Below are 26,090 nucleotides of genomic sequence, written 5' to 3' on the forward strand. Positions count from 1 at the left end.
GGATTGAACTCAGGCCCGTGCGCCTCCCAGGGGAGCGCTTATTCTACTGAGCCATCTCCTCAGGCCCTTACAGTTCTCAATTGATAAAAATCTCCATTGTAGAAGTTTTCAAGGTTAATGTAGTTGTATTATGAAAGGCTTTTCTAGGATGGATATGTACTCATTTTAATCACTACTTAATACCATGTAATACATAGTTGTTACGTAAAGTAACATACATCTTTTTGTAGTTGTAAAGGTTTTTGATAGTACTGTATACCCTAAAGTCCGTATTTAAAGACCTGTCCTATGTCAAATGATAGAAACATGAGCATATGAATACTTGCTGTTAAACCTCACTACCTTTTCATAGGAGGAGAGACTTCAGCATGCAAACCTTCATCTGTTCGGCTTGCACCGTCATTTTCATTCCATGCTGCTGGCCTTCAGATGGCTGGACAGATGCCCCATTCACATCAATACAGTGACCGTCGCCAGCCAAACATAAGTGACCAACAGGTTTCTGCCTTATCATATTCTGACCAGATTCAGCAACCTCTAACTAACCAGGTAAGGTTATGCAGTGTCAGAAGTGATGTTGTGAAATGCTAGTTTATTTTTTTAAAATATTACTTAAATAGGCAAAATACTTCAAAAGTTTTAGTTTTATATATTACAAGAGATTTTGGATTGATGGTGTTGTTTATTTAAAAATTTGATTTTTTTTTCTTTTTACTTTGTTTCACTCAAGACAATATAAGCATATAGTTGTAGTTGCATTGTAGAATGGAGAAGGAAAAATTCTGTTTTAAAAAAGCTTATTTTTATGAAAAGATAAGTAAAACAAAAGTTATAGGAAAATAAGATTCTATTACAGTAAACTTACATAACTGATTTTATGTAGTTGTAAACTACCTTAATATGCATTTGTAAAAATAAAATTCTTTAAAATTCAAAGAGAAAATTATACATATGAAATATGTAGTTCATTCATATATTTAGACTAGAGATCAGCAACTTATAGAGATAAAGATAATAACTGATGGAATCTCTTGAGCTATACTTCACATATATGCATGTCTATGTATATTTTAATATCTTCCTGAATTAGCTGCACTCACTACATTGATTATTTGCTTGAGACACTTTTCTTTACTGGCTGTAGAGGTAAAGTTTTACCACTGCATCAGACCTGTACGACCACTGAAAATGAATTTTAGATTGCATTGCTTTGTTTAGGTATTCAAATATATCAATGTGATACAAAAAGTTAAGAAATTCAAAGTATTTCTTGTACTAGATTATTTGAATTATGTTTGCTAATTAAATAATACATTTTAATGAATAATTGGATGTTATTATTAGCTCTTAAAATAGCAGAAAGAAGGAATGTAATATTTTCAACTCATATAAAGATGAATAAAAATGAATGTAAATAAATATAAATAAAATGAATGGAATAGGGATTGTTAAATTAGAATTCAATTTTGGGATAAAGCCCTATATCTTACACTGTAAAATCTGTCCAGAGAAAAGTTAATGGTGGTTTTAGCTCTTAGCACCTGAGCTAAGCTGGAAGTGCATTTTGCCTTTTTGCTTTGCAATTTATGTTAAGAAAAAAGCCAAGAGATCGGAACCCTAGAGGAATGATGTCTCCACCTTCCAGATTCAGATAGGTGAGACAGCAGGGTGACATCTCATCCACTTCGCTTTCTGCAGGTTATTCCCTGGCAAATGGGATAATACTGACAGCCTTGTGAGCTCTTAGGTCCTCTGAATGTCTTGGCCTTGCTTTCAGCTGTGGAATGGAAGAGAGGAGCTTATTTCATTTCTACAGGGTAGAGTGTAAGAAACAGGCATAGAGAAGTCCTTAAATGCTTAGTCCTTCATGCTGACCTTGAGGCTTAACATAGAAGTGTAACTGGATATTTTAAAGCTGTTTTATAATTCTGAATTTGTACTTAATGTCAGCACAATATCACAAAACAGAAAATTTGGTTAATACGAAATCACAGTGAAAATGAAGGAGTTACTATTTGGTAGAAGTAAATACGTTCCCTTTCTGTATTTTTGGAGCACAAGATGAAGCACTGAATTGACACACTAATCTGAAGCCACTTTTTGTGGACAGAATACATGTTTCATATTTACAAGTGCCCCTACAATAGTAATTTCTACTGCTTGAAAAAGACAAGTAAGGTAGTAGGAATTAGCTAATCCACTTGACCTTGTAAATGAAGTTTGAACAGTTAAGGTAAATAGATGTTAACAATGTTTTTGTGAAACGCCAAGCATGTAGCAAACATTCTTGTATAGGGAGTGCTGAGATTTGGTCATGTAGCTCAGGGTTATGGGTTTGGTCACAAATAACTTCTTCAGGTTGATTTGAGTTTCTTTTTAGAGGAACTTCATTAAGGCTCTCTTAGTCAATTTCATGGGCATAGATACCCCTAAGAGCAAGTGAGGAACTCAAGATTGGGCTGATGGTAATGACAACAGGCACCTTGATGCAGTGGATTATCTGTTGAATATGAGAAGTCCCTGGGAGGGGAACCCTGTACTGAGAGGCATGACATTTGGTGGAAGCATGATGCTTAAAGAGCAGGCCTAGCATAAGCATGCTAGTCACAGATATGGGGATATGTACATAGAGGGACTTATGCCCCTGCTCTGTCTGCACATTTCATTGGGAATGTTTAGCAGGAATTACACAGTTGAGCCTCTCATTGTCCTACATGGGAAAGAAGACAGCTATCCAAGGTGTAGGATCTGTTAAGAGGCAAAGGTCAGTTGTGGTAAAGTTGAGGGTGTTACTTTGGGCAACATGTTTTCCTTCAGGGGTAAGAAATGGAGCACAAATTTTAGCTTTACTTGTGGACAGATACGTGATTACTTCTTGGCCTTTTGGCTTTTAAGATGGAGTGTGGACAGATACTTATCTGAGGGGGCAGTGGCCTGATGGTGTTAGAGTTGTACTTTTTCAGCACCACCAGTTAGAGGTAGTGAAACTTTGTTGCCAGCTTGCTTTTTCATGGCAATTAGGTTGCCTCTTTTGATTAGGTTTATCTTTGTTGGCCTTTTGTAAGGCAGGTCAGGTTCTGTTTTTTTATTTTTCGTTTTTGTACCAGGAATCGAAGCTGCTGTACCACTGAGCCATATCCCCGGCCCCAGGTCAGGTTTTAGGGAGTAATTCAGAAGAAATTTTTCTTTGGGCTGTGTGGTAGAGAAGCTCTTCTAGGCAAACATCTTATGTGTCTCCTGGGTTGTGAGTGTCAGAATTAATACTTTGGGCAGCTAGGTATATTAGTTTTAGTGTCTTCATTGAAATCCAGATGAGAGTTTTCTAATGTAGACTTCTTTGTAAACTAGATATATACAGGTTACAAAAGAGGGGATCACATCACTGCAGTATAGTTAAAGTGCTAGTCTTTTCTGTCTATTTAAGGTGATGCCTGATATTGTCATGTTACAGAGGCGGATGCCCCAAACCTTCCGTGATCCAGCAACTGCTCCCCTGAGAAAACTTTCTGTTGATTTGATCAAAACATATAAGCATATTAATGAGGTAAGGCTATTTATTTATTGTAATAGCATCTATCTTGCAGTCAGTTGTGAAAAGTTACTTTATGCCTATCCTAAACTTGTCATACTAAGATTGTCATATACATGATTTTTATGAAGACTGATTTATAGATGGTATAATTATAACTGTGAAAAAGATAATATTGCAAATAAGGTTATAGGTAACTGTATTTTTGAAACTATATTTAATATGCTGTTTTTGGTTTTTTAATAATAACTTCCTCCAGAACAAGAAAGGAGCAAAATGGCTTTATAATAAACTGTGTATGTTATACTTCTGTTTCAGTGTTTATGTATGTATCTACTTTTCCCCTGAATGTCAGGAAACTCTGATATATATTAATACCCAGTTATAGACATTTGGTCTAGTTTATTGATCTTTCTGTATTTCTGTGATTTTAAGTTTTTATTTTTTGTTTGTTTTTGCGGTCCTGGGGATTGAACTCAGGACGTTGTGCTTATCAGGCAAGCACTTATTCTACTGAGCTATCTCCTCAGCCCTGATTTTAAGTTTTCATATGTGTTCTTTTGTCCCTGTCCTGCCTATGGTGAGATAACTAAAAGCTTTTTAAAAATTTTTTTCGGTAAGAGTAATAGGATTTTTAAAAACAGTGCTTTGAATTACTTGCACTGCTTGATTTTGCTTTGTTCTGTTTTACCACAAAGAATAATTGTTTGATACTTTGAACTTTCATTTAGCTTGATTACTAAATAGCAATCAACCCTGGCTTTTAGCCTCAACCCTGGCTTTATAATTATTAAGTGAGTTTTGTGGAAGAGACTTGCTTTTATTTCTTTTCCAGTAGGAGCCCTATGTCCTGTCACATTAAAGGCTTGTGCTTTGCCAGCTTTAGAGCCGTTTGAAGAAAATGTTATGTACACAAATTTTAGATGCAAATTTTATAGCAATTTGATGCTGCTTAATGCTAATACTATTATATTATGGTGACAAGATAGAAGTAATAAGGAACATTTCTTGAGTTGGTTTGTATATTTATGTGTTATAAATGATACACCAAACTAATCGTTTCTAATGCTATATTAATGTTAGTTTACTAATATCTGAGACTGTTGTTAATGAATAGTAGCTTTATTGAAGCTTGTTTTTAAATATCTTGCCATTTTATATGCTAGACTTTTTTGGGTATTCTATAGAAAGTAATTTATAATTTCTTCAAAGCTAGTTAGCAATTACTTGGACTTTGCCTAGTTTTTAAACTCCTTTCATAAAGAAAAGTATAAGAAAAATAACTTTGTTCTGTGTTTAATCACAAAGTTTAAGGCCTTTAGTGAATATAGGGTCAGTATAATTTTTCTCCCCCCTCCCAGATTTTAAAATCTTAAAGTTAGCATGGGCTAGAAAGGCCTGAAGGAACTTGAAGTGGATAAAAGTTAATTTTATTTGATGTTGATTGCATTAGTGTAAATATTTCTCAAAATCTCATATTGTATGTTTAAGATCTGTGCCACGTAGCCAGATGAGGTGGACCATGCCTGTGATCCCAGCACTTGGGAGGTTGAGGCAGGATGATCATTGTAAGTTTGAGGCCAACCTGGCCTACATAGTGAGTTGAAGCCCAGCTTGCACTGTCAAGAGAGATCTTGTCTTGAAAAATAACTGTGCCACCTCACTCTATATAAATTTAACCTTAATTTAAAATATAACAAGGTCTCTCTTTATACTTTGTAAATTGATATTTTGAGCCACTCTCAAAGTCTTCCTGTTTATAAAATGCACTGCAGCACAACTAGACAGTGAATTTCAGTGTAGCCTTTCCCTATTGGTCTCATGCTAGCTGCCAAAGATTTTTTAATTTCTGTAGTCATTGAGGGTAAAAATCAATTTCCTGCTGGTATATTTGTTTCATTTATTCTTTTGATATATGACCCTTGTAACAGTGATTTAAGTTACACAGTTAGCACTATGTATTCTCATTTCAGGTTTACTATGCAAAAAAGAAGCGAAGACACCAGCAGGGGCAGGGAGACGATTCTAGTCATAAGAAGGAGCGGAAGGTTTATAATGATGGTTACGATGATGACAACTATGATTATATTGTAAAAAACGGGGAAAAGTGGATGGATCGTTACGAAATTGACTCCTTGATAGGCAAAGGTTCCTTTGGACAGGTAACAATGGAAAATGCTGTATTTCATGAATTAAGACATAAATCATGTATTTAGATGGTCACCATTCTCTAAAGGTAGTAAAACTGCATCAGCTATAAAATCTCCCTTGTACTTTTAAAAAACTTTCTTTGGCTATGATTAATTTTTTACTGATGATTAGGTGATTAATCTTAAACACTAATGGATAATACTACTTTTTTTAATGTGAGCTTTGTGGAGTCTACAGAAGATTGTTTGTTTGTTAAGATACTTCCCTTTCTATCTGATTGGACCTCTTTGGGGAGAAAAGAATATCCATTCCAGGCGGCACTGCAGGTGCTCTCAGTTTTCTGGAGGCTTGGGCCTGACTATGCCTGGCCTCTTGAGTGGGCAGATGGGCCTCAGGATGTACTTTTCCATCTACAAATCAGCAGTACCAGTTTTTGCTTATGCTCTGACAAGAGGTACTTCATTCTCACCTGCAACATAATTGGTTTAGTATCTTTTGAATTTTGGAGAATTATTTCTGAGATGAATACATAGCATGAGATTAATAATAGGTTGCACATTGTAAATAGATTATTTACAAACATAAATGAATATAACGGTAAAAATTGTCCAAAATAAAAAAGAATTTACAGATCAGTCATATAATAGTTCACTGTACCAAAGTCAAGAAACTTACATTCATATAATTAGAATTCTCCAAGTAGAATGGGGTGGGCAATAAATATTTAAAGATTTTAAATTTCTGAATTTAGTTGAAATTATAGCACATTCCCAAGAAAAATGAACCTTTTGCATAAGAAATTTGAATAAAATCATACCAAGATACACAAAAATGAAATTGTCCAAAACTTATTGTAAAGAAAAAATCATTAAAGCATACACATATAAAAAATTAGCTCTGGAAAAACAAAATCTTAAATAACATCTTATTTCACATTAGAAAAAAATAAAGACCAAGTATGTAAGAAACTAGACTAATTCAAAGGACTGAAAGAAAAAGAAATCTGTCCTTATTGAATTTTATACTTAGTAAACATATCTTTAAAAACTAAAAGCAAAATATTTTCCAGATATACAAACTCGAAATATTCTAATACCTCCAGATGTAGCATATAGGAAATAACAAAGAACATTATCCAGAATGCAAGAGAAGTTGCTGTATGGTCCTGGATAAAGAATAAAGAGCTCTCAAAATGATAGTTACGCAAGTCTATGTAAAATACATTAGATGAACCGTTTAAAAGGTCATTGAAGATTTCTACAAAACAGTATCAATCTTATATCAGGTTATATACATATTTTTTTCGTGTGTGTGTGTAAAAGACAAGAAGTATTATGAAGTCAATGGAAGTAATACTTTTTGCAGTTTCTAATACTATTAGAAAATACCGTGTCTTTTAAGTAGATTGTAAGTCAAAGATACAGTATAAATCTTAAAATTAAGATTAAACAATATTCAGAAAATTAAATATTAAAATTGTTCTTTTGCGGTGGATTAGATATTGGCAATTCATATACTTCTTTTGAGAGGAAGAATAGTGGTCATAATGACTCAGAATTATCTTTTTATTTCTGAATTTTTAAAAGTAGGAGTCTCTGTGCATTTTTTTCTGTTGTGCCCTGAGATAGTAAAAAAAAAAAAAAAAAACAAAGTGCCTCCTTTCAGCCTGTGAGGAAAGAAATCATGTGTTAGATATAATCATGCTTGAGACAGAAGTATACTATTGGCCAGTGGTGGTGAACCTCTGTCATGTGTGCGAAAGCAGGATGTTTGTATCATTGAAAACTCTAAAAGGCTCACCATAGCTGCCATAGGCCATTGCCAACAGATAGCTAAATGTAGAAGGACCTGAGTTGTTGAACCATGTGAATAGAAAGCATGTTAGAAGAGCTGTATAACTCTGGCTGTACCAGGTTCCTGTGATGCATGTGTGATATGTTTGCTCCATTCTCTGTTGAAGGAAGTTTTCCTTGATCTTTTTGTGAAAAAGGGCTTTTGCAGTATTTACAGAGTTGGAAGTAGCTTCTGCTTGCCTATCAGAACATTTCTCAGGCCAATTTCTCTTAGCCAGGCTGTGAACGCACTATAAGTTAATACAGAGCTTGCTGCCTCCACGTTGGAAAGTACAGCAGTATTTGGGCAGTGCCTCGTAGTAGGACTTTCTTCTGACTTTGTGATAACTATGAAAATTGTGTCTATACAGCAATTTATATACTTTTAACATAGTTATTTTACGTACTTTTTTGATTTGAGGTGTAGGGTCTTGTTATGTAGTTTGAGCTGGCCTTGTTATGTAGTTTGAACTCACTTTGTAGCCCAGGCTGGTTTCAAACTCATAGCCATCTTCTTGTCTTGAAGTTACTCTGTAATAAAATGGATGATATATTGAGTGGAGTCAAGGTCCTTTCTACTTAGGAAGGTCAGAAAAATGTAGTTAAACAAATATTAGGTAGATGTACAGTTGGAGAAAAATGTAAACTGTTCATGGTTGTCATTAAGAAATAAAAAATTACTTAACTCTCCTCTTTCAGGTTGTAAAAGCGTATGATCGGGTGGAACAAGAATGGGTTGCCATTAAAATAATAAAGAACAAGAAAGCTTTTCTGAATCAAGCCCAGATAGAAGTGCGACTTCTTGAGCTCATGAACAAACATGACACTGAAATGAAATATTACATAGGTAAATAGAAAACTGTGTTTCTGTTCTACACCAAAAATTTGAATCAGTGATTATTTCTGTATCAAGATATGTTGATTTTATATTAAAGTGATTGATTAAACCTCTGTTTCTCTTGGCAAGCATAGGTTTATATGTTACCTGATCTAGTGCTTTTTTTTTTTTTTTTTTTTTTTTTTTTTTTTTTTTTTTTTTTGGTGCAACATACTTGTGTCATTTGTTTGTTGTAATGTTGCTTATTGATCCCCAGAGTCATCCTTGTGCTAACTTTAACCACTTCAAGAGTAGTTCAGAGCTCAGTAGACTAAAGTGCTTATTTAAGCAGAGTGCAGTGGCTGGGGTTTGATCCGTGATGTGCTGTGCTGGCCCCACCCCTGGGGTGCACTGAGACGGTGATTGAATCTGGGCATGGCTGTAATTCTAGTGCTTGGGAGGCTGAAAACAGAAGATTCATGCAAGTCCAGTCTGTGTAGTGAGACTCTGTACCAAATATATTAAAAAAAAAAAAAAAAAAGTTCAGAAATGAGACATGAGCTGATATATGTCCATAGGTTCGGAGTGCCTGAGCACACATCACAGCTCCTCTGTGGGCTGTTTCTCAGTTTGGCAGCATTAGAAGCAATTGGACATACTATAGCAAACGTGAGAATGAATAGCCACTATTTCTTTACCTCCTATCATACTCCTGGTGTGTGTGCTTTTTAATGTATTTGGCATAGGGCCTCACTACATAGTCCGACTAGTAGTAATCCTCCTGATTTCAGCCTCCCCAGCACAGGGATAGGAATGTGCCACTATACCTAGTCTTGGTGACTGGCTCATTGTGCCCGGGGGCGGAGCCAGAACATCACATGGTGCTAGGGATCGAATCCTGGTCCCTGCAGTTGCCCAACCAGGCGCTTAGTCGGCTGAGTATCTTGCTGGTTCTTCTGGTGTTTCTCTTCTGTCATCATTAATAATTGTAGAAGCCCCTCAGGGAAGATAATAGGATCCATATATTATAAATGATATGCATAAGAAGTAACATATCCAGGTTCACAGAACTTAAGCTTATATCTGAACCTGTGTTTGTTCAGTAGTCTGCCATACTTTAGAATCTGTACTTGTTTCATTGTCAACACATTCTTCCCTCTAAAAACTAAATCAGAGAACAGAAGAATTATGAAAATATTATAGCCTATTGCCATTTGATACATGGACAAAGCACCTTCTGATTAAATCCTTTTTGCTACTGTTTTTAGTCCAACCTAAGATGTCACTGATTGTTAATATACCTTTATCTTGTGTACCACCATGTCTACAGTTGGTACTAAGTATACATATTAGGTACCATCAGCTTTTAGATAGCACGCCTTAGGATCAGTAAATTTTAAAATTACATATATAGAACTCATGTTCAGAAGTTTTGGCTTTATTTGATAAACATTAGATAAAATTTTATTTAACTACTTTAAAAATAGAGAAATGAAAAGCGTAGTGTCTTCAATAACGCTTTATTTAAAATTGGTACTGTTTTAAAATGGACATGTAAAAAGACTATAGTTCTGCAGTTCCCTGAAAATGGTAGAAATAAGTAATGGATGGTTAATGATACAAGATTTGGGTAACTCAGATTATGTTCATTCATTCTCCTTTGTTCCATTAAAAATGAGCTTTGCGGTTAATCTTTCTTCCTTGGAGCCGAGCATGGTGGCTTCTGTCCGTAATCCCAGCACTTAGGAGGCTGAGGCCAGAGCATTGCTGTGAGTTTGAGGTCAGTGTGAGCTACATAGTGAGTTCAAGGCCAGCCTGGACTACATAGTGAGACTGTCTCCAAAAAAAAATTTTTTTAAAGTGTTTTTTCCTCCCTTAAGTTTCTTTGTGGATATCTGTTATGAGCCATGTAACATTGAATTAGCTCACTGTGAGATGTAACTTAGTGTAGGTCAGTCCAATTCCATTTAAGGGACATTGTAAGGGGCTGATTTTATAGTGATCTTTGGACATGAGTTTATTCTTATTCCTTACACTTGGGGGTTGTCTTTTGAATGCTTAAGTAGTAGAAAAACAGTTCATAACAGTATTTTTCACAACACTCGTGACAGAGCTTTAATTTGTGTGTTTTGTGACCATGCAGCTTGAGCAACTGATGGTGCATGAACAGTTGTCCCATGCAGAGCTGTAACACTTACACCACCGAGTGCAGGCCTGCTGATGTCATAGGCATGCATGCACCTCTAGTGCTATACTAACTCTGCTTTATTGGGAGGAGACATGGCTTATTGGGAGGAGACATGGCTAGCATGTAGCAAGTATGAACTCAAAAATGCTAGCTGCCTAACTTACATAATGAGGGGTACCTCCTCTTATCCCCTCACTTTGAGACAGAGTCTTACTATGTAGTTCAGGCTGGCGTTGAACTCCTAGCGATCCTCCTGCATCAGCCTTCCTAGTGCTAAGATTGCAGGTGCGTGCCACCATGCCCAGCAGGTTATTTTTTTTTTTTGTTTTGTTTTGTTTTGAATAAATTCACTTTAATGACCACTTAAGTAAACATTAGTTATTACAACTCTTTTGGAAAAGTTGGTTTTCTTTTAAGTTCTAATTTGTGAAGATGGCAGATATCTTAAATCATTTCCTCATTGCTGGGACAACATACTAGACATCAGTAATTTAGAGGAAGAAAGGATTATTTTGACTCATGTTTTCAGTCCATGGTTAGAGGGGCATAGCAGTGGAAACAACTCACATTATAGGAGCAGACAGAAGGAGAAGCCAGGAAGGAAGGTACATACTCTTCCCCTCTCCTTCTTGGACCTCCAGCCCCAGTACTTTCATCTATGATTGAATTTCCCCTTTCAGTCCAGTCACCTTCCAGAAGTCCCACCTTTGAACACATGAAGCTTCTGAGGGACATTCCAGGTTTCATCCATAATAACAAACGTATAGTGTCTCAGACAACTTGAGATTCTGTTTTTTAAAACAACAGAAAAAGAACTTCTAGTGTTTTAAAATACACATTAGAATGTTGTTGCATTAAATCATTCCACTATACAGTAGAACACCAGAACTTATTTCTTCTAAGATTTAGCATCCATTGATCCTCCCTTAGGATGAGTCCTCCCTTTTCGCCTTGTTCTCTCCTTTATAGCATGCCTTATGTGGGTTATTTGAAATTTGCCAGGTATCTGAGTTGTTTGCTCTGTGATGTGATTAAAACAAAATTCAAAGTAGGTCTAGAACTAACAGTTTAGGTTTTGTCAACTCTGTTCTTCCCAGAATTTGCTTTAAAATTGACTGAACCAAACATGCTTATGTTTGAGCTTTCTTTGACAGTGTTTTGGTGTTCCATACATTGTAGCTAATAAGTAATGAGTGCTGAATTATAAGGTTGGGTGGATGGGAGTCTTATTTTTTGTCGGGAGACCATTTCAGTAACAAAGCTTCTTAAAGGGATTTTCATGATAATGTTAGAACTCAAACATCAGTTATCTTTTGCATTCCTTTTGGGGCTACTACTTAACTCAGGAAGTAAATCCTGTGCATGGATCATGTCTGTGAGGTGTCAGTCTTTAAGGATTCTTTTTATCACTTGCTGTGACAAACATTTTTGTTACTTTACCCCAACTTTAGACTCTTTGTGTCATGTGTGATTTTAAAACAGTACTGTTGTGCACTGCTTTTAGACAAGTTGTCCAGAACTAGTACCAGGAAAAATATATATGTGTCATCCTCAGAAAGAGCTATGGGGAAACCTGTTTTGTGATACTAAAAGGCTAATGGGAAGGTAGCCTTGATTGATAGTTTTTAAGAAGTTTATAGTGAAGGGCAGCCCTTTATTATGATGAATGGCCGCTTAGATGTGAATTCACTGTTATTACTTAAGCGCAATCTTTAAGGCATGTTGTAAAAGTTGAGCTTTTTTAGAGGGTCAGCGTGATAACAGTTCATGTATTCTGTTCCATTTTGCTATTTAGAGACCTATTCATCATCTCTGTGTAATTTTTATCTTGAAATTGCCACAAAACTTCAGCCTCACACAAGATTTTACTTCCATTAGTTTGATGTACATAATCAAGTCTGTTGATCGCAAATTCTCAGTACCTTATAATACCTGATTTTGAAACACTTGTTAAACAAAAAACAAAATTGTGTTGTACCTATAACATTTAAAAAATGTTAAATTTAAAAGTACATCATAGTTTTATTTTAAATGTTATATCATTAATAAGCACAGATTATGTATTTATTTATCAAAGCCAGTACATTGGGTGTCAAGTATACGAACTGAAGTCCAAGTAGGTAGAAGTGGGGTGGGGCTCTCAGGAAGTAGAAAGTGTTTTATGTAAACCCTGATGAAGTTGAAAGGCTTCCTCACTACCATTTGTAAATTGGCTTTTTGTTTTGTTATTCCTGACATTAGTTTTTTTTAATAAGTAAGACATTTTAGTGGTATTGTTTATTGACAGATATTAAATCTGTTTAATTCAGGAGAGCACTTTAAATATTCACTGTTTTGAAATGTGCATTTAAATACTGCAGAACGCTGACTTTCAACCTAGCTTTTCAGCTTACATTTGACATTGCAATGTTATAGGTTGTGTGACAGTATATGTATATGTTGCACTCTTCTTACTGGACTGTGTAACTTAAAACTGTTTTCTCTTTCAGTGCATTTGAAGCGCCACTTTATGTTTCGAAATCATCTGTGTTTAGTTTTTGAAATGCTGTCCTACAACCTCTATGACTTGTTGAGGAACACCAATTTCCGAGGGGTCTCTTTGAACCTGACACGGAAGTTTGCACAGCAGATGTGCACTGCACTGCTTTTCCTTGCTACTCCAGAACTTAGTATCATTCACTGTGACCTAAAACCTGAGAATATCCTTCTTTGCAACCCCAAACGCAGTGCAATCAAGATCGTTGACTTTGGCAGTTCTTGTCAGTTAGGGCAGAGGGTAAGTATATTTCAGGAATTGTGAGTGAAAATAGAATTAGGTAGACAAGTGTAAGTAGATATTTGAAATGTTATTAATGTGTGTAAGGTTTGGAAGCAGTTCCAGGATGGCTGTTTGTTTATTTCTAAAATGTGCATCACCTTGTCTTGGTATCCATTTATAATACAGAAGCAATATTTTGAGTTAAAGGTACTGAATTTTCCAAGTGGATATATTCAAATTCTTATGCATGCAAATACAAGAGAGAATAAGAGATAAAAGAATTACAGACTAGATGATTTGTAAGAGTATTTCCTAGATAGGGGCTTGTTTTTGAAGTTTTGGAAATTGTAGTACTGGAGCTTGAATTCTTACTATAAAATATTTTCTGCGTCATACTAAGATGAATGTTTTTCCTGAATAACCTAAGGCTCGAAACCAGTGCAGTGATTTGTGCATTAGTCATGGTGCTGCTATATAGGTATCACAGAGGTGATGGACATACTTGTTTGACAAATAAGTTTAGGTCTTGACCTCCCTCTTACAAATTAGAATTTGTATACGTCCTGGCACATGTCCAGACTGGCTTTCATCACACTATTTAAACAGACATATCCATGGTGATAAAAATTTATACCACTTTGTTTAGCAACATGAAGTACTCTGTCTAAAATAGTTACAGATGGTTCTCCTTTTCAAAGGAATTAGGATCACATTTGATAATATTTTACTCATTTTACACGTTTTATTTATGTCAAGTATTGAAATGATTTTTTTTAAAAAGAAGTCCGACATTTGTGTTGCCATTTCATAATGGTTTTCCTATTATTTTCTAACCTTTTTTGTCCTGTCCATCTTTGTCTGGGTTTTTAATACAGCAGGTTAATTTGATTTTGAGAGTTGCTAGCCATTCAATAGGATTGTCTTTTTGTGATGTTTTGCAAAGTATTTTATAGCAGGGAAGTTACATAGTTTTTTTTTTTTTTTTTTTTTTTTTTTTTTTTTTTTTTTTTTTAAAGCTGGAGTAGGTAGGAAAGTTTTCAGTTTCAGATGTCTCTGAAAAATCTAGAGATGTTCAGTAGTTAATACAAGTTGTGTAGTATATTATGAATGAAAATGCATACCTACCGTGAATATAATTTCAGTAGATTTTATACTTTAAAAGTTTTTTCCCTATTTAAATGAAATTATGTTCTGTCCTAAAATGAAATACTTTTATGTCTGTCCAGCCAAACTGAAATGACTATTCCTTTAGCTAGTTAAGTTTTTAGCTATTTACATGAATTGGTTTCACACAGGAGGTCACTTCCACAATGTACATCCAGTAGCTCTACTGTCAGAGGATGGCAGGGCAAGTATAGTTCAGGGCAGAGTTCTTTTGGGGTTTTGGAGTCACAGCCTTGTACATAACAAAGCCATTACTGCTTTAACCAGATAGGATAGGTAGGTGACAGTTTTTTTGTATAACCTGTGAAGTGATACATTCTGTTTAGTAGGGGGGCTTTCAGGTTTAGGATATCAAAAATGGTATTGACTTACAATGTGTTACAGGTGAGCATTGGTTAACTCAAATCCTTAGGACCAGAAGTGTTTTAGATTTCAGAGATTTTTTTTTTTTTTTTTTTAATGGACTATCTGTATAGACCTTGCCAGATGAGTATCCCTAATCTAAAAATCTAAATATCTGAAATCTTCCAGAATGTAGGACTTTTTTAAAATCTGAAACTTTTAAATGCCATGTTTTAGATTTTAGAGCATTGTGGACCTGGGATTTTTGGATTGGGGTATTTAGCTGTTACTTTTTCCCATTGTTTTGAGCTAGGCTTTCTCGTTGGGTTCACCTGCCTGTAGAGGTCTAAAATTGTTCTGAAAGACTGGTCTAAGGGTTTCGATGGGAATCACAGGAGATTTCATGAACTTTTCATGGCTGCCTGGTTTGGGTGTTAAGTTAGAAAGTTTAGTAGGATTTTCATGCTCTTTTTTAATACAAATTTGTATCCAGAAATCTTCAGGTAAAGATTTCTGGATACACATTTATAGTGTGAATTGAGTTGATCTCTGAAAACATTCTTAGGGTACATCATTAAAAATGTCTCTTTCAGTATTTTCTTTCTATAAGAAGAATTGAGGTGGAGAGGGCAAGGTAGAAATGATTATTCAGAAACCACTTCCAACTCAATCTGTATATAACAGTGTTTCTAGGATTTTCTTCTTAGACAAGTGGAGTACAAATGTCTGATTTTTAAGTTTTATGTCCCTTCATTATTTGACTTAATGCTGAAAATAAATTATTTTAGGTTAAATTCAAGTTAGCTATTAATGGTAAACCAATGCCCATCCATAGTAGGAAGGAATAAAGATACTCTAATTTTTTCTACGAAAACATAGTTGCTTTAAGATTTATCTTGATTACCAGTAAGTGTTAGACTACACAAGAAGGCCTGGAGTTTTACACATAAGGGGTAATAGAATGAATGTTTAGATTTAAAATTTGTTACAGTAAAAGGCACTCTGTCACAAATGCCCCTCAGAATATTTCTTCGTGTTTTGAACACACTTTTTCTATCATTCTTGCCATCTTCTGAAGCTGTTCTGGGAGTTATCTTTCCTGATTGAAGTATAATCAAAATATGGTGAGTGTTGTGACACTGTGTGTCCTTATCCACCTGGTTCACCAGATCTGGCACCCATTCAACTTCTGGCTATTACCCAAAGTCAAAATGACCATAAAAGGTTAATCTTTTAAATGAGTTTAAGAGATTGATGCAGGCACAGCAGCACAACTAAAGACACTCATGAAAGAGGACTCCAGAACTGCTTCCAAAAGTGGCAAAAACAACAGGATAAATGTGTTGGAAGCAAGAGGGGAGAGTGTTTGAGATGCATTAATGGCAATGTGTCTTTTGCTCCATTTTTATGTAAACGCTATTTTTCCATCACACTTTGTGTTTTTATATTCCATGCTCATATTAACTAACGACTTGGATGTTCAGTTTTATAATCATTACTTTTACTCTTGAAATTTTCTATTAATGTGAGATTGATATTCTTAATCCAATGTTGACCACAGTTGTAAACTAAATTTACATTGAATTAATACTGTTCTAAATTATTTTTCAGATATACCAGTATATTCAAAGTCGCTTTTATCGGTCTCCAGAGGTGCTACTGGGAATGCCTTATGATCTTGCTATTGACATGTGGTCCCTTGGGTGTATTTTGGTTGAAATGCACACTGGAGAACCTCTGTTCAGTGGTGCCAATGAGGTATATGATGTTTTGATTGTGTTTTAATCTATAGGTTTTTCCCCCCTAGGGGAAGATGTCTGTTTATTAGATCAGACATTCACACATGTGAAATCACTTTGAATTTATGTTATAGTCTTCCTTTTAAAAAAATTTTTTTTTCATGTTTGTTAGTTGCTGTATAATGGTGAATTTAGAATAAGGAGATAGTAATTAGGGTTTTAAAATTTGTTTATAAAGAGGCCTGCCCCTTAGCTCAGTTCTTTAAGTGGCTGCTTCAACTAAGCAGTCAGGCTCAGGTTGCTGTGGTTCGATCCCCACAACTCAAGCCAGCCAGACCTGCCCTGAAGGCATTCGGAGGCCCCCCCCAAAAAAAAAATTGCTTATAAAGAGAACAATTAATTAAAATACAAAGTGTTAAATGTGTTGTATAACTTTCAGAGATAAGAATTTAGGGTTTTAAGATTTGCTTATGAAGAGAACAATGAATTAAAGTACAAAGTATTAAAAATACAACTTTTACAGGTAAGAATAAAACTTAAAATGGTCATGAAGGAACAAGGGCCACTCTGAACAATGGCCTGAACGTTGCTATAAAGTTTGAGGCTGTGTTTGGAATTGAAAAGAACAGTGCCCAATCTAGTTGATAGTCTGAACAGTTGAGGATAACCTAGAGTTCTAGGGTCACAGGGCTGCTGAGGCTATGCATACCTATAGCCTGAGAGTTTTACTTTGTGTTCCTGAGAACTTGGGGAGGTCAGGACCAATGGCTATAAGGCCAGGCTCCCCTGCTATAAAAGGAATTGAGCGTCCATTTGTTAACTCTCCATTTGTGAGATTTGCTTTCTTTATTTTTAAAGAATAGTTGCTCATTGCTGATCTTGATTAGAATATCCATTTATAAATGAAAAGAGAAAGGCCAGTTAATGGATTGTACAGTTGTTAAATAGGTATCAGAAACTTATTTCTTCTGTCCTTTTAATTTATTTCAACTTGAGCTAGTGAGGTACTATTTGGCAGCAGCTATCATAGTAAAGAGAATGACATCAGTTACTCTGTATATTGTTATATTCAGAGTAGTTAATCTGTTCAAGATCAGTATAAGACATAAACCAGAAAACACTTACAAAAAGGAAAAAACACAAGCTTTTATTTTCAATGAACTAAGATACTAAGATAAATTTTTAGTATAACAGAAACAAATTAGTATATATATTGAAATATTTTTAAGACCACAGAATATGTAATTTGGGGATGTGAACTTCTCCCTTCCTATTGATCTCTTTTGTTTTGCTCTTCATGTGTGTATAGAATGTTATTTCTCATATAAGAGAAACCATGTGATACTGAGCTTTGTATGTCTGAACTGCCTTCAGTTAAAATCACATTCTTAAGTTTCAGCCATTTACCTATGAATGCCTCAACTTTCTTTCTGTCATACCGTAATATGTTTGTAATACAGAGTACCTTGTGAATTAGTAATTTATTGGGCCTAAATAGTGTTGAGATCACCTGAAACTTCAGTGGTTCCCTGTCTTCCTCATTGTGATAGCCAGAGTCCTTTCAGTGAGTCCCACAACCCCCATCTCTGATGCAGGTTATCTCTGCAACTGCTCTTCTTTTCCCTCCTCTCTTCCTCTATGCTTCAGCACTTGGCCTTCTCTGTGCTTGTTTGTATTTTTTTTTTTTTTTTTTTTCCCCTGTGTCTGAAGTGGTCTTTCCTAGATAGCACTTGGCTCATTCCTCTAAGTCTCTGCTCTGTTGTCACCTCAGTGACAGCTCATGTAATACCTTACTGAAGTGTAGCATCCTTGTGTCCCATACTTGTGGATTTCCTCCATATTACTTAGCTGTGCTCTGGTAGAGTGTATTTAATTGCTTTGGGCCCTTCATATTTATGGATTTTGCATCTTCAGACTCAATCAACTACAGGTGAAAAATATTTGGGAGATAAATCTGTATCTAATATTTACTAGCTTTTTACTTTTGTCATGATTCTGTAAATAATGTATTTCCAGAGCACTTACATTGTACTAAGAATTAAAAGTAACTTAGATATGCTTTAAAATAAAATGTATGGAAGAGGCTGGTGCCTGTAATCACAGCACTTGAAAGGCTGAAGCAGGGGATCACCATGTGAGGCCAACCTAAGTGACAAAGTGAATTCAATAGCAACCTGAGTTGCATAGTAAGACCTTGTCTCAAAAAGACCAAAAAAACAAAAGAAGAAAGAAAAAAACTAATAAAATAAAGTCACATACCGGGGGGGGGGGGAGAAAGAAAAAAATAATTTGAGAATGTGAATACTACTTACACCCTATCAACTACAATTTGTAATTGTTTGCACCATTTTTCAGAGTAGCACTCATTTCTTTGTGATCATATACAAGTAGTATGACATTTTATAGGAAGGATTTGTGCATCCATGGATTTTGGTCATGGGAAGGTGAGGTGTGGAGGAGGGTGTTCTTGCCTGGGGTTAATCCTCTGAAGGTATTGAAGGGTGACTATATTTGTTTATTATTAGTCTTGTTTATGTAAACTTTTAACAGAAGTGTAATAGATTGCATCTGAGTGAATCTATACTTCAAAAAGTTTATTAGGCCCTCTCTTACGATTGAGATTCTTACTGGTTATTTAAATCTCTCCAAGGACAAACTTTAAAACTTCCTTATATCCATTTATAATGTCATCCATTGTATCCAAGGTCACTAACCATAGATTTGTGCATTTGTTAATTGCTTCTTGTTTGGCCCCACAAGGCTCAGAAACTTTTGTCTTTTGAATACATTCTTGATACATAACTGTATTCTCAGTGCCTGTTCAAGTATTTGACACATAGGATATACTTAATTATGTGAATAAATTGATGAATAGAAATAGAATACATAGCAGAAATTACAGACTTTATTTTTATTTTTATTACAGGTAGATCAGATGAATAAAATAGTAGAAGTTCTGGGTATTCCACCTGCTCATATTCTTGACCAAGCACCAAAAGCAAGAAAGTTCTTTGAGAAGTTGCCAGATGGCACTTGGAACTTAAAGAAGACCAAAGATGGAAAACGGGTAAGATTAGGGATACTGCTTTTAGTAAGCTGATTGGCCCCTCCCTTATTTGCACCAGAACATTCACTTTTTATTATCCTTGTGATTTACTTGTAATTAGTATTACAGTGGTACTTCAGTTCACAAACTTAATTTGTTCCATGATTCTGGAAAAGATGGCCATGTTTGTGTGGGAAAGATGGCTGCAGTCATGTTTATCACCTGATGTAGAATTTGCAGGGAAGAACAGAATTTTGCCAAACATTAGTTTGTGAACCAAATTGTTGGCAAGAAAAAGCATTTAGGAACTGAGATTGAGATACCTATATATTCACAATTCCAGTATATTTTAACCTCAACTATTATATGCAGACCAGTGTTTGACTAAGGATCAGAATTCTCTTTGTGGATTCATTTAAAAGCAAAAACAGAACCTATGTGACTACATTTGGGAACAGCTGCTCAGATCACCACACCTTGTTTCAATACTAAAATCAATAAGTTTGACCGTTGTCTCCCACAATTTGTGCTTATGTAGTAAAGTCAGTAAATAACTGCAACTTGAACAAAAGTCATAATTGCAGTAAACAATTTTTTTTTTTTTTTTTTTTTTTTTTGGTAGTAGGCATCAAACTCAGGGAAGCACTTATGCCACTGGGCTATCTCCCTGGCCCAATAAATGATTTTTTAAAAGCTCATTTTTGGTGAAACATTTGAAATGATGGTTTTGAAAGTGTGTGAGTTTTCAAGAATAGGAATTTATTAGAAGATCCTGCCTTGGATTTGTTTCAGTAATTATTTTTCTATAGAAAGCTTTTCAGATAATTGAACTATGTCAATTTAATAAATGATAGCAAGGATGTATTTATACTTTTTTAAAAAACTGTATTTAGTACAGGGTCTCACTACACAGATTGGACTTATAGTGATCCTTCCTGTTTTTCAGCCTCCCAAGCACTGGGATTACAGTTGTGCACTGCTATGCCCAGTCTCTTGATCATGGTTTCAACACGCCCCAGGGGCAGGGCCTGCACAAAAGGCCTGGGATAGAATCCCAGACCCCTGCATCTGCATAAACAGGTGCTTTAATCTACTGAGTGCACTTTTATATATCTGGAAATTCTCTCTTGCAATCTAGTGTGTCTTAGTATTGTATACATACATGGTTGGGTATGATATACACATACCTCACTGTGTGATTGTAGTTATGCATTTCTAACGTTTCAGAGATTTCATTTTTGCTCTGGTTACTATTTTCCCCTTTCATTTTAGTGGTGCTGCCACCAGGTGTCATTTTCTGTGAACTGAAGAAAGTTGCTCACTTTAATTCAATTCAATTTAGCCTTGGAGTCTTTAACTTTTAATATCAAGTGATTTTATAATTATTTCCTTTACAATTGGTTTGTACCTTATTGCCTTTTGCCTTACTCAGATTGAAGATGGTGTACTTTCCTTTTACTAGATTGTAACTGCTCCCCATAGGAAAGAAATGGAATCTATTAAGTCAACATCTCAATACCTTCTTTTACCTTTATCTACATAGATCATCAGTTATGGCCCATTTTTCTGTTGAACCCAAATACTGACTGAGAATCCTTAGTTTCAGCAGCATTCAGTATAGCATCTACTACTTTGAATGAGAATGCAGGGTATGAACCCTCCTTTATGTTTTCTCTGCAGTGCAACCTGCTACTAGGTTATTCTTTTTTTGTTTTGTTTTGTTTGCGGTAACGGGGATTGAACTCAGGACCTTGCACTTGCCAGGCAAGTACCTATTCTACTGGGCTGTCTCCCTGGCCCTACTAGGTTATTCTTGACCCCCCCCCCCCCCCGTCCCATTTCCCAGGTTCCTGTTGTATTATAAAATCAGTAACATAGCTGTCGTCTTGTCACTTATTTCTTTGAAATTGAGCTATAGTTATGTTTAATCATTTGGAGAAGCATTTCAGGAATGAATAGAGCAGTCTTCATTTTTTAAATTGAAAGTGACTATCTTGACCTATATTTAATATCTGTTAATTAACTCTAGATTTTTATGAACTCTTTCCCTAGTGAAGCTTGGTAATTGACTTAAAAAAATTAAAATATGACATAACTTTATCTCTTAACAAGAATTGCTTTTGCAACAAAATAGTAATGTTAACAAAAATATTCTGAGAATTTTTTTTTACAAGATACAGATTATTATTGGCCATCATCCTGTAGTTTGTTTTTAAAAATTTGTTTCAGAAGTCTTCTCCATTAATGAAATACACATCTACTATATTTTCTTTCTTTGATAGACAAAGGAGTGATATTAAATGGTGCTATTTTGTTGCAGTGTAATTTACATAGTAGAGACATACATTTAAATATTGTTTGTGGGGCCAGGGAGATGGCTTAGTACAATAAGTGCAAGTCCCCAAGTTCAATCCCTGGTTCTGAAATAAATAAATAAATAAATAAATGAATGAATAAATATTGTTTACATATACCCCAACACATGATATAGAATGTTTACATCATCTTTAAACTTACTATGTGCCCCTTTTCTGTCATCTCACTTCTGATTTCTATAGTTATAAGTTAATTTAATGAACAAGCAAACTTTACATAAATTAGAATCTTAAGTATTTACTATTTGTTTCTTTTGCTTTGTTTTTTAAGGGAAATGACATTCTTATTGTTGCATATGTCTGGGCTTACTTTGATTTTATTGCTTTGTACTGTTTCATTGAATGACTGCCGTAATTTATATTGAATTATCAGTGAACGTTTAGGTTGTTTCCAACATGAATAGATACTGGGAATATACTTGGATTAGTCTTTTAGTGCATATGTGTGCACTCTTTTTTTTTTTTTTTTTGTGGTACCAGAGATCGAACTCAGGACCTTGTGCTTACCAGGCAAGCACTTACTCCACTGAACTATCTCTGTGTCCCCAGGTTAATCTTCTGTACACATATGTTTTCATTTCTCTGGTGACACTACCTATCCAGGTCACAGGGTATATATATATGTTTGATTTCTTAAGAAAATATCAATAGTTCTTCAAGGTTGTTTTTTATGCTTACTTAAGTTTTTATTTTATTGGTGCATTTTAGATGAACGTAGTAACATTTGTCATGGGGAGTTTATATCTGTAAATGACATGCCTTGCTTCTTTTTTTCCCCGTTCCCTTCCCTTCAGCCTTTCTTCCCCTCCTTATTTACAAAAGCTTTGTTTCCATTTTGTCCTTTTTTAAAAAATCATTTGATATTTCCATGAGATGATGTGGTTGGCATAGTTGATCTTTTGGATTTTAGCCATTCTAGTGGCTATAAACAGTGGTTTGTTTGGTATTTCCCCAAGACTAATGATGCCACCTTTTTTATGTTTATTAGCTGTGCATGTATCTTCTTTTATGACACCTCTTTCTAATTTCATTTGTTATTGAGTAGTAGTTCTTTACATATACCAGTTCTTTGTCACATACATGTTGATATTTTTTCCCACACTTACTCCTTTTCTGATTATAGCATCTTTTGGGGAGCAGGACATATAATCTCTCTTAACTATTTAAAAACTAGATCTTAAGAAATCTTTTCTGTTCCCATGTTTTGATGATATTCTTTTATACTTCCTTTAACTTTTGTGGCTAAGATTCTGTGATCTGCCTCAAATTAATTTTAGGCATGAAATAAGATAATGATGTTAAAAGTTAGCATCTTTTGTTAAAAAGTAAACTTTTCATATTGGTCTGGCTTGGCAATTTTTGCACAAAACAGAGTCACCTAGTTTGTTTCCAAAATGGACTATATTCTTTTTTGTCTTCCTATCCTTAAGTACTACAGTGGTGATATACTATAGTCTTTTTTTAAGTGGTAGCTCTTTTCTATTTGAAGGTTATTTTAATATTTTAAATGTTTTGTTTACATACACATTTCAAGACACAGCACATTGATATAAAAAAATCCTCCTAGAATTTTTTATGGTTTCTTTGAGCTTCCATTCTAGTAGATGGGCATCCTAATAACAAGTCTTTTAATCTGTAAACATGAGTTATTGCTCCACTTAAAGTGTTTTCTCTCATTTTTATAGTTTGAATGTATGCATTTTGTTCATTGTTTAAATTTTTTTGGCAAATTTTTACTTTTTCTATTATTATTATTATTATTATTATTATTATTATTAGATACCAGGGATTGAACTTAGGGCCTTGTGCTTGCTGGGTATGCACTTATGCCACTGAGCTATATCCCTGACCCTTTGGTATATTTTTTATTTTTATCTACTTATTTAGTATTTTAGGGAAGGGTCTAAAGGTTGCTCAGGGTCTCACTACTAGATTGGACTCCTAATTATTTGCCTGTTTATAGCCTCCCAAGAGCTAGGATTACAAGCGTGTATGCCACCCTGCCCAGTCTCAATTGCAGTCTCAGTGTGCCCTGGGAGCGGGGCCAGCATGGCATGCCCAGGAATCAAACCCTGGCCCCTGCACTTGCTTGCAGGTGCTTTAATCTGCTGAGCTATTTGGCCAGCCCTTTTTGGTACATTAGTACACTGTTTTTAAAAATATCTCCTACATTTTCATTGACAATTTATGGAAACATAGTTGAATTTATATGTTAACTTTGTGTTCTAAGACCTTGCAAGACTCACCTGTTGGTCTAATATCATTTGTCATTCTATAGGGTTTGGATTTTTTTTTGTTTGTTTGTTTGTTTGTTTCAACGATCATAACCTGTGGATATAGATAATTTTATTCTTGAATGCTTTTTTTGTTTGTATTTATTGTATGAGTTAGGTTTTCTTTGTGTTGAATAGCAGTGGTGAGCACATCTTTCCATGTTCTCAGTATTGTGGGAAACACATGCAGTATTCATCATTAAGAATGACATTGTTTACACAATTTTCTGTAGATCAAGCCTTTATCAGATTTAGGTTCTTTTTGTGTCTATAGTTTGAGAAATTTTAATGAATGGACTTCAAATCTTGCCATATGCCTTTTCTGCATTTACAGAGATACTTAAATGGTTTTTCTTTTGTTGTGTAGTGAAATATATGTTAACTTTTTGGAATGTTACATCATAATTAATAATGAACAATTGGCCTGACTACACTAGCCTCATGTATTGCTGGGTTTAATTTGCTAGTCTATTAATATTAGTAAGGAATTTTTATTTCTGTGCTTCAGAATTATGCTAACCTCATAAACCCTATTTAAGTATTTCTAGATTTTTTCTGAAAGAATTTGTGAAGATTGGCATTATTTCTGTTGTAAATGTTTTAATAGAGTTCATTCATGAAACCATCAAAACCTTACATTTTCTGTTAAAAGATAACTATAATTCATTTTTTTAAAAATACAAATATGGTTATCCAGTTGTGAATTTTTCCTTTTGAGTTATTTTTGAAAAGTTGTGTATATCAAGAAACCTCTCACCTACATTGTTGAATTTATTAGCATAAAATTATCCACAACGTTTCTATAAGATCTGTAATGATAGTCACTCTTTTATTCTTGATTGTCATTGTGAATCATGCTGTGCCCCCTGCCTTCCCCCAGATAGTCTTACTGGGGTTTTATCAAGTTTGTAATTCTTTTTCAGGCAATCAGCTTTTGAGTTTGATTTCCTCTGCCTAATTTGTAGTCTAGTTTCTATTCTGTTGATATTTGTTCTTTTTTGTGTCTTTCTTTTACTTTGGGTTTGAATTTGCTGTTTTTTAGCTTCTTAAGAGTGCAAGCTTAGATTATTAATTTGAAAAATTTTTAATTGCCCAGCACTTATGACATAAATTTCCCTTAATCCCTGCTTTGGGTGCATTGTACAATCTTTGATATGTTTTAACTGTAGTTCTTTTTGAAGTATATTTAGTTTCTCTTGTGATTTCTTCTTGAATCTGTAACTATTTAGAGTTGTGTTATTATTTCACAATATTTGAAAATTTTCTAGACGTCTTACTGATTCAATGCCACTGTGATCACAAAATATTATCTCACCCCTTTGAATTTCTCTGAGACTTGTTTATCGTCCAGTATGCGAGTCTGCCTTGGTCACTATTTCATGTACATCTAATAAAAAGTATATTTTGTGTTTGTTTGCTCTATTCTATAAATATCAATAAATAGGTCAAATAATGTGATATTTTTCTTCATATCTTATGTACCCTTGCTCTCTATACCTTTGGTTTTGCGTGTATATTTTTTCTGTTAATGACTAGGAATATTAACCTTTGGGAATAAATTTGGATTTGTCTGTTCTCCCATTAGTTGCTTGAGAAGTTTTCTTAGGGAGTGGGTTATATCTGCATGAAACATTAATGTCTTGCGATATATTTAAATATAAAGATGTTTAAATGTAATTCTCCCTTTCTACAGGTTTGGCTTCTACTTGCTGTTATATTCCTTTAGCTTAACGAACTTCCTTTTTATTTTTCAGTGGATGACTTCTGACAAGTGAAACAATTATCTGAAAATACCTTTATTCAATTTTATATTTTCTAGAACATATTTTCTATGGACATAGAATTATATATTAGCCTTTTGTGTATGTGTGAAACA

At 34.6% G+C, this 26,090-nt stretch overlaps 1 protein-coding gene across 3 annotated transcripts in view; it reads left to right on the plus strand.

Moving 5' to 3' along the window:
- The window catches only part of Dyrk1a (dual specificity tyrosine phosphorylation regulated kinase 1A), a 164,521-nt gene that overhangs the window by 124,854 nt on the left and 13,577 nt on the right, over positions 1-26,090 (plus strand). For 2 of the 3 annotated variants that reach the window (XM_023715876.1, XM_004631758.3), the window contains exons 3-9: positions 353-549; positions 3,425-3,544; positions 5,503-5,691; positions 8,212-8,359; positions 13,007-13,293; positions 16,393-16,539; positions 19,447-19,587. In XM_023715876.1, the coding sequence (XP_023571644.1) occupies positions 353-549; positions 3,425-3,544; positions 5,503-5,691; positions 8,212-8,359; positions 13,007-13,293; positions 16,393-16,539; positions 19,447-19,587 (1,229 nt within the window). The remainder of the gene's footprint in view (positions 1-352; positions 550-3,424; positions 3,545-5,502; positions 5,692-8,211; positions 8,360-13,006; positions 13,294-16,392; positions 16,540-19,446; positions 19,588-26,090) is intronic. The other variant, XM_004631759.3, reaches the window with a different exon arrangement.

Source organism: Octodon degus, unplaced genomic scaffold (genome assembly GCF_000260255.1).
Source record: "Octodon degus isolate 3935 unplaced genomic scaffold, OctDeg1.0 scaffold00045, whole genome shotgun sequence".
NCBI lineage: Eukaryota > Metazoa > Chordata > Mammalia > Rodentia > Octodontidae > Octodon > Octodon degus.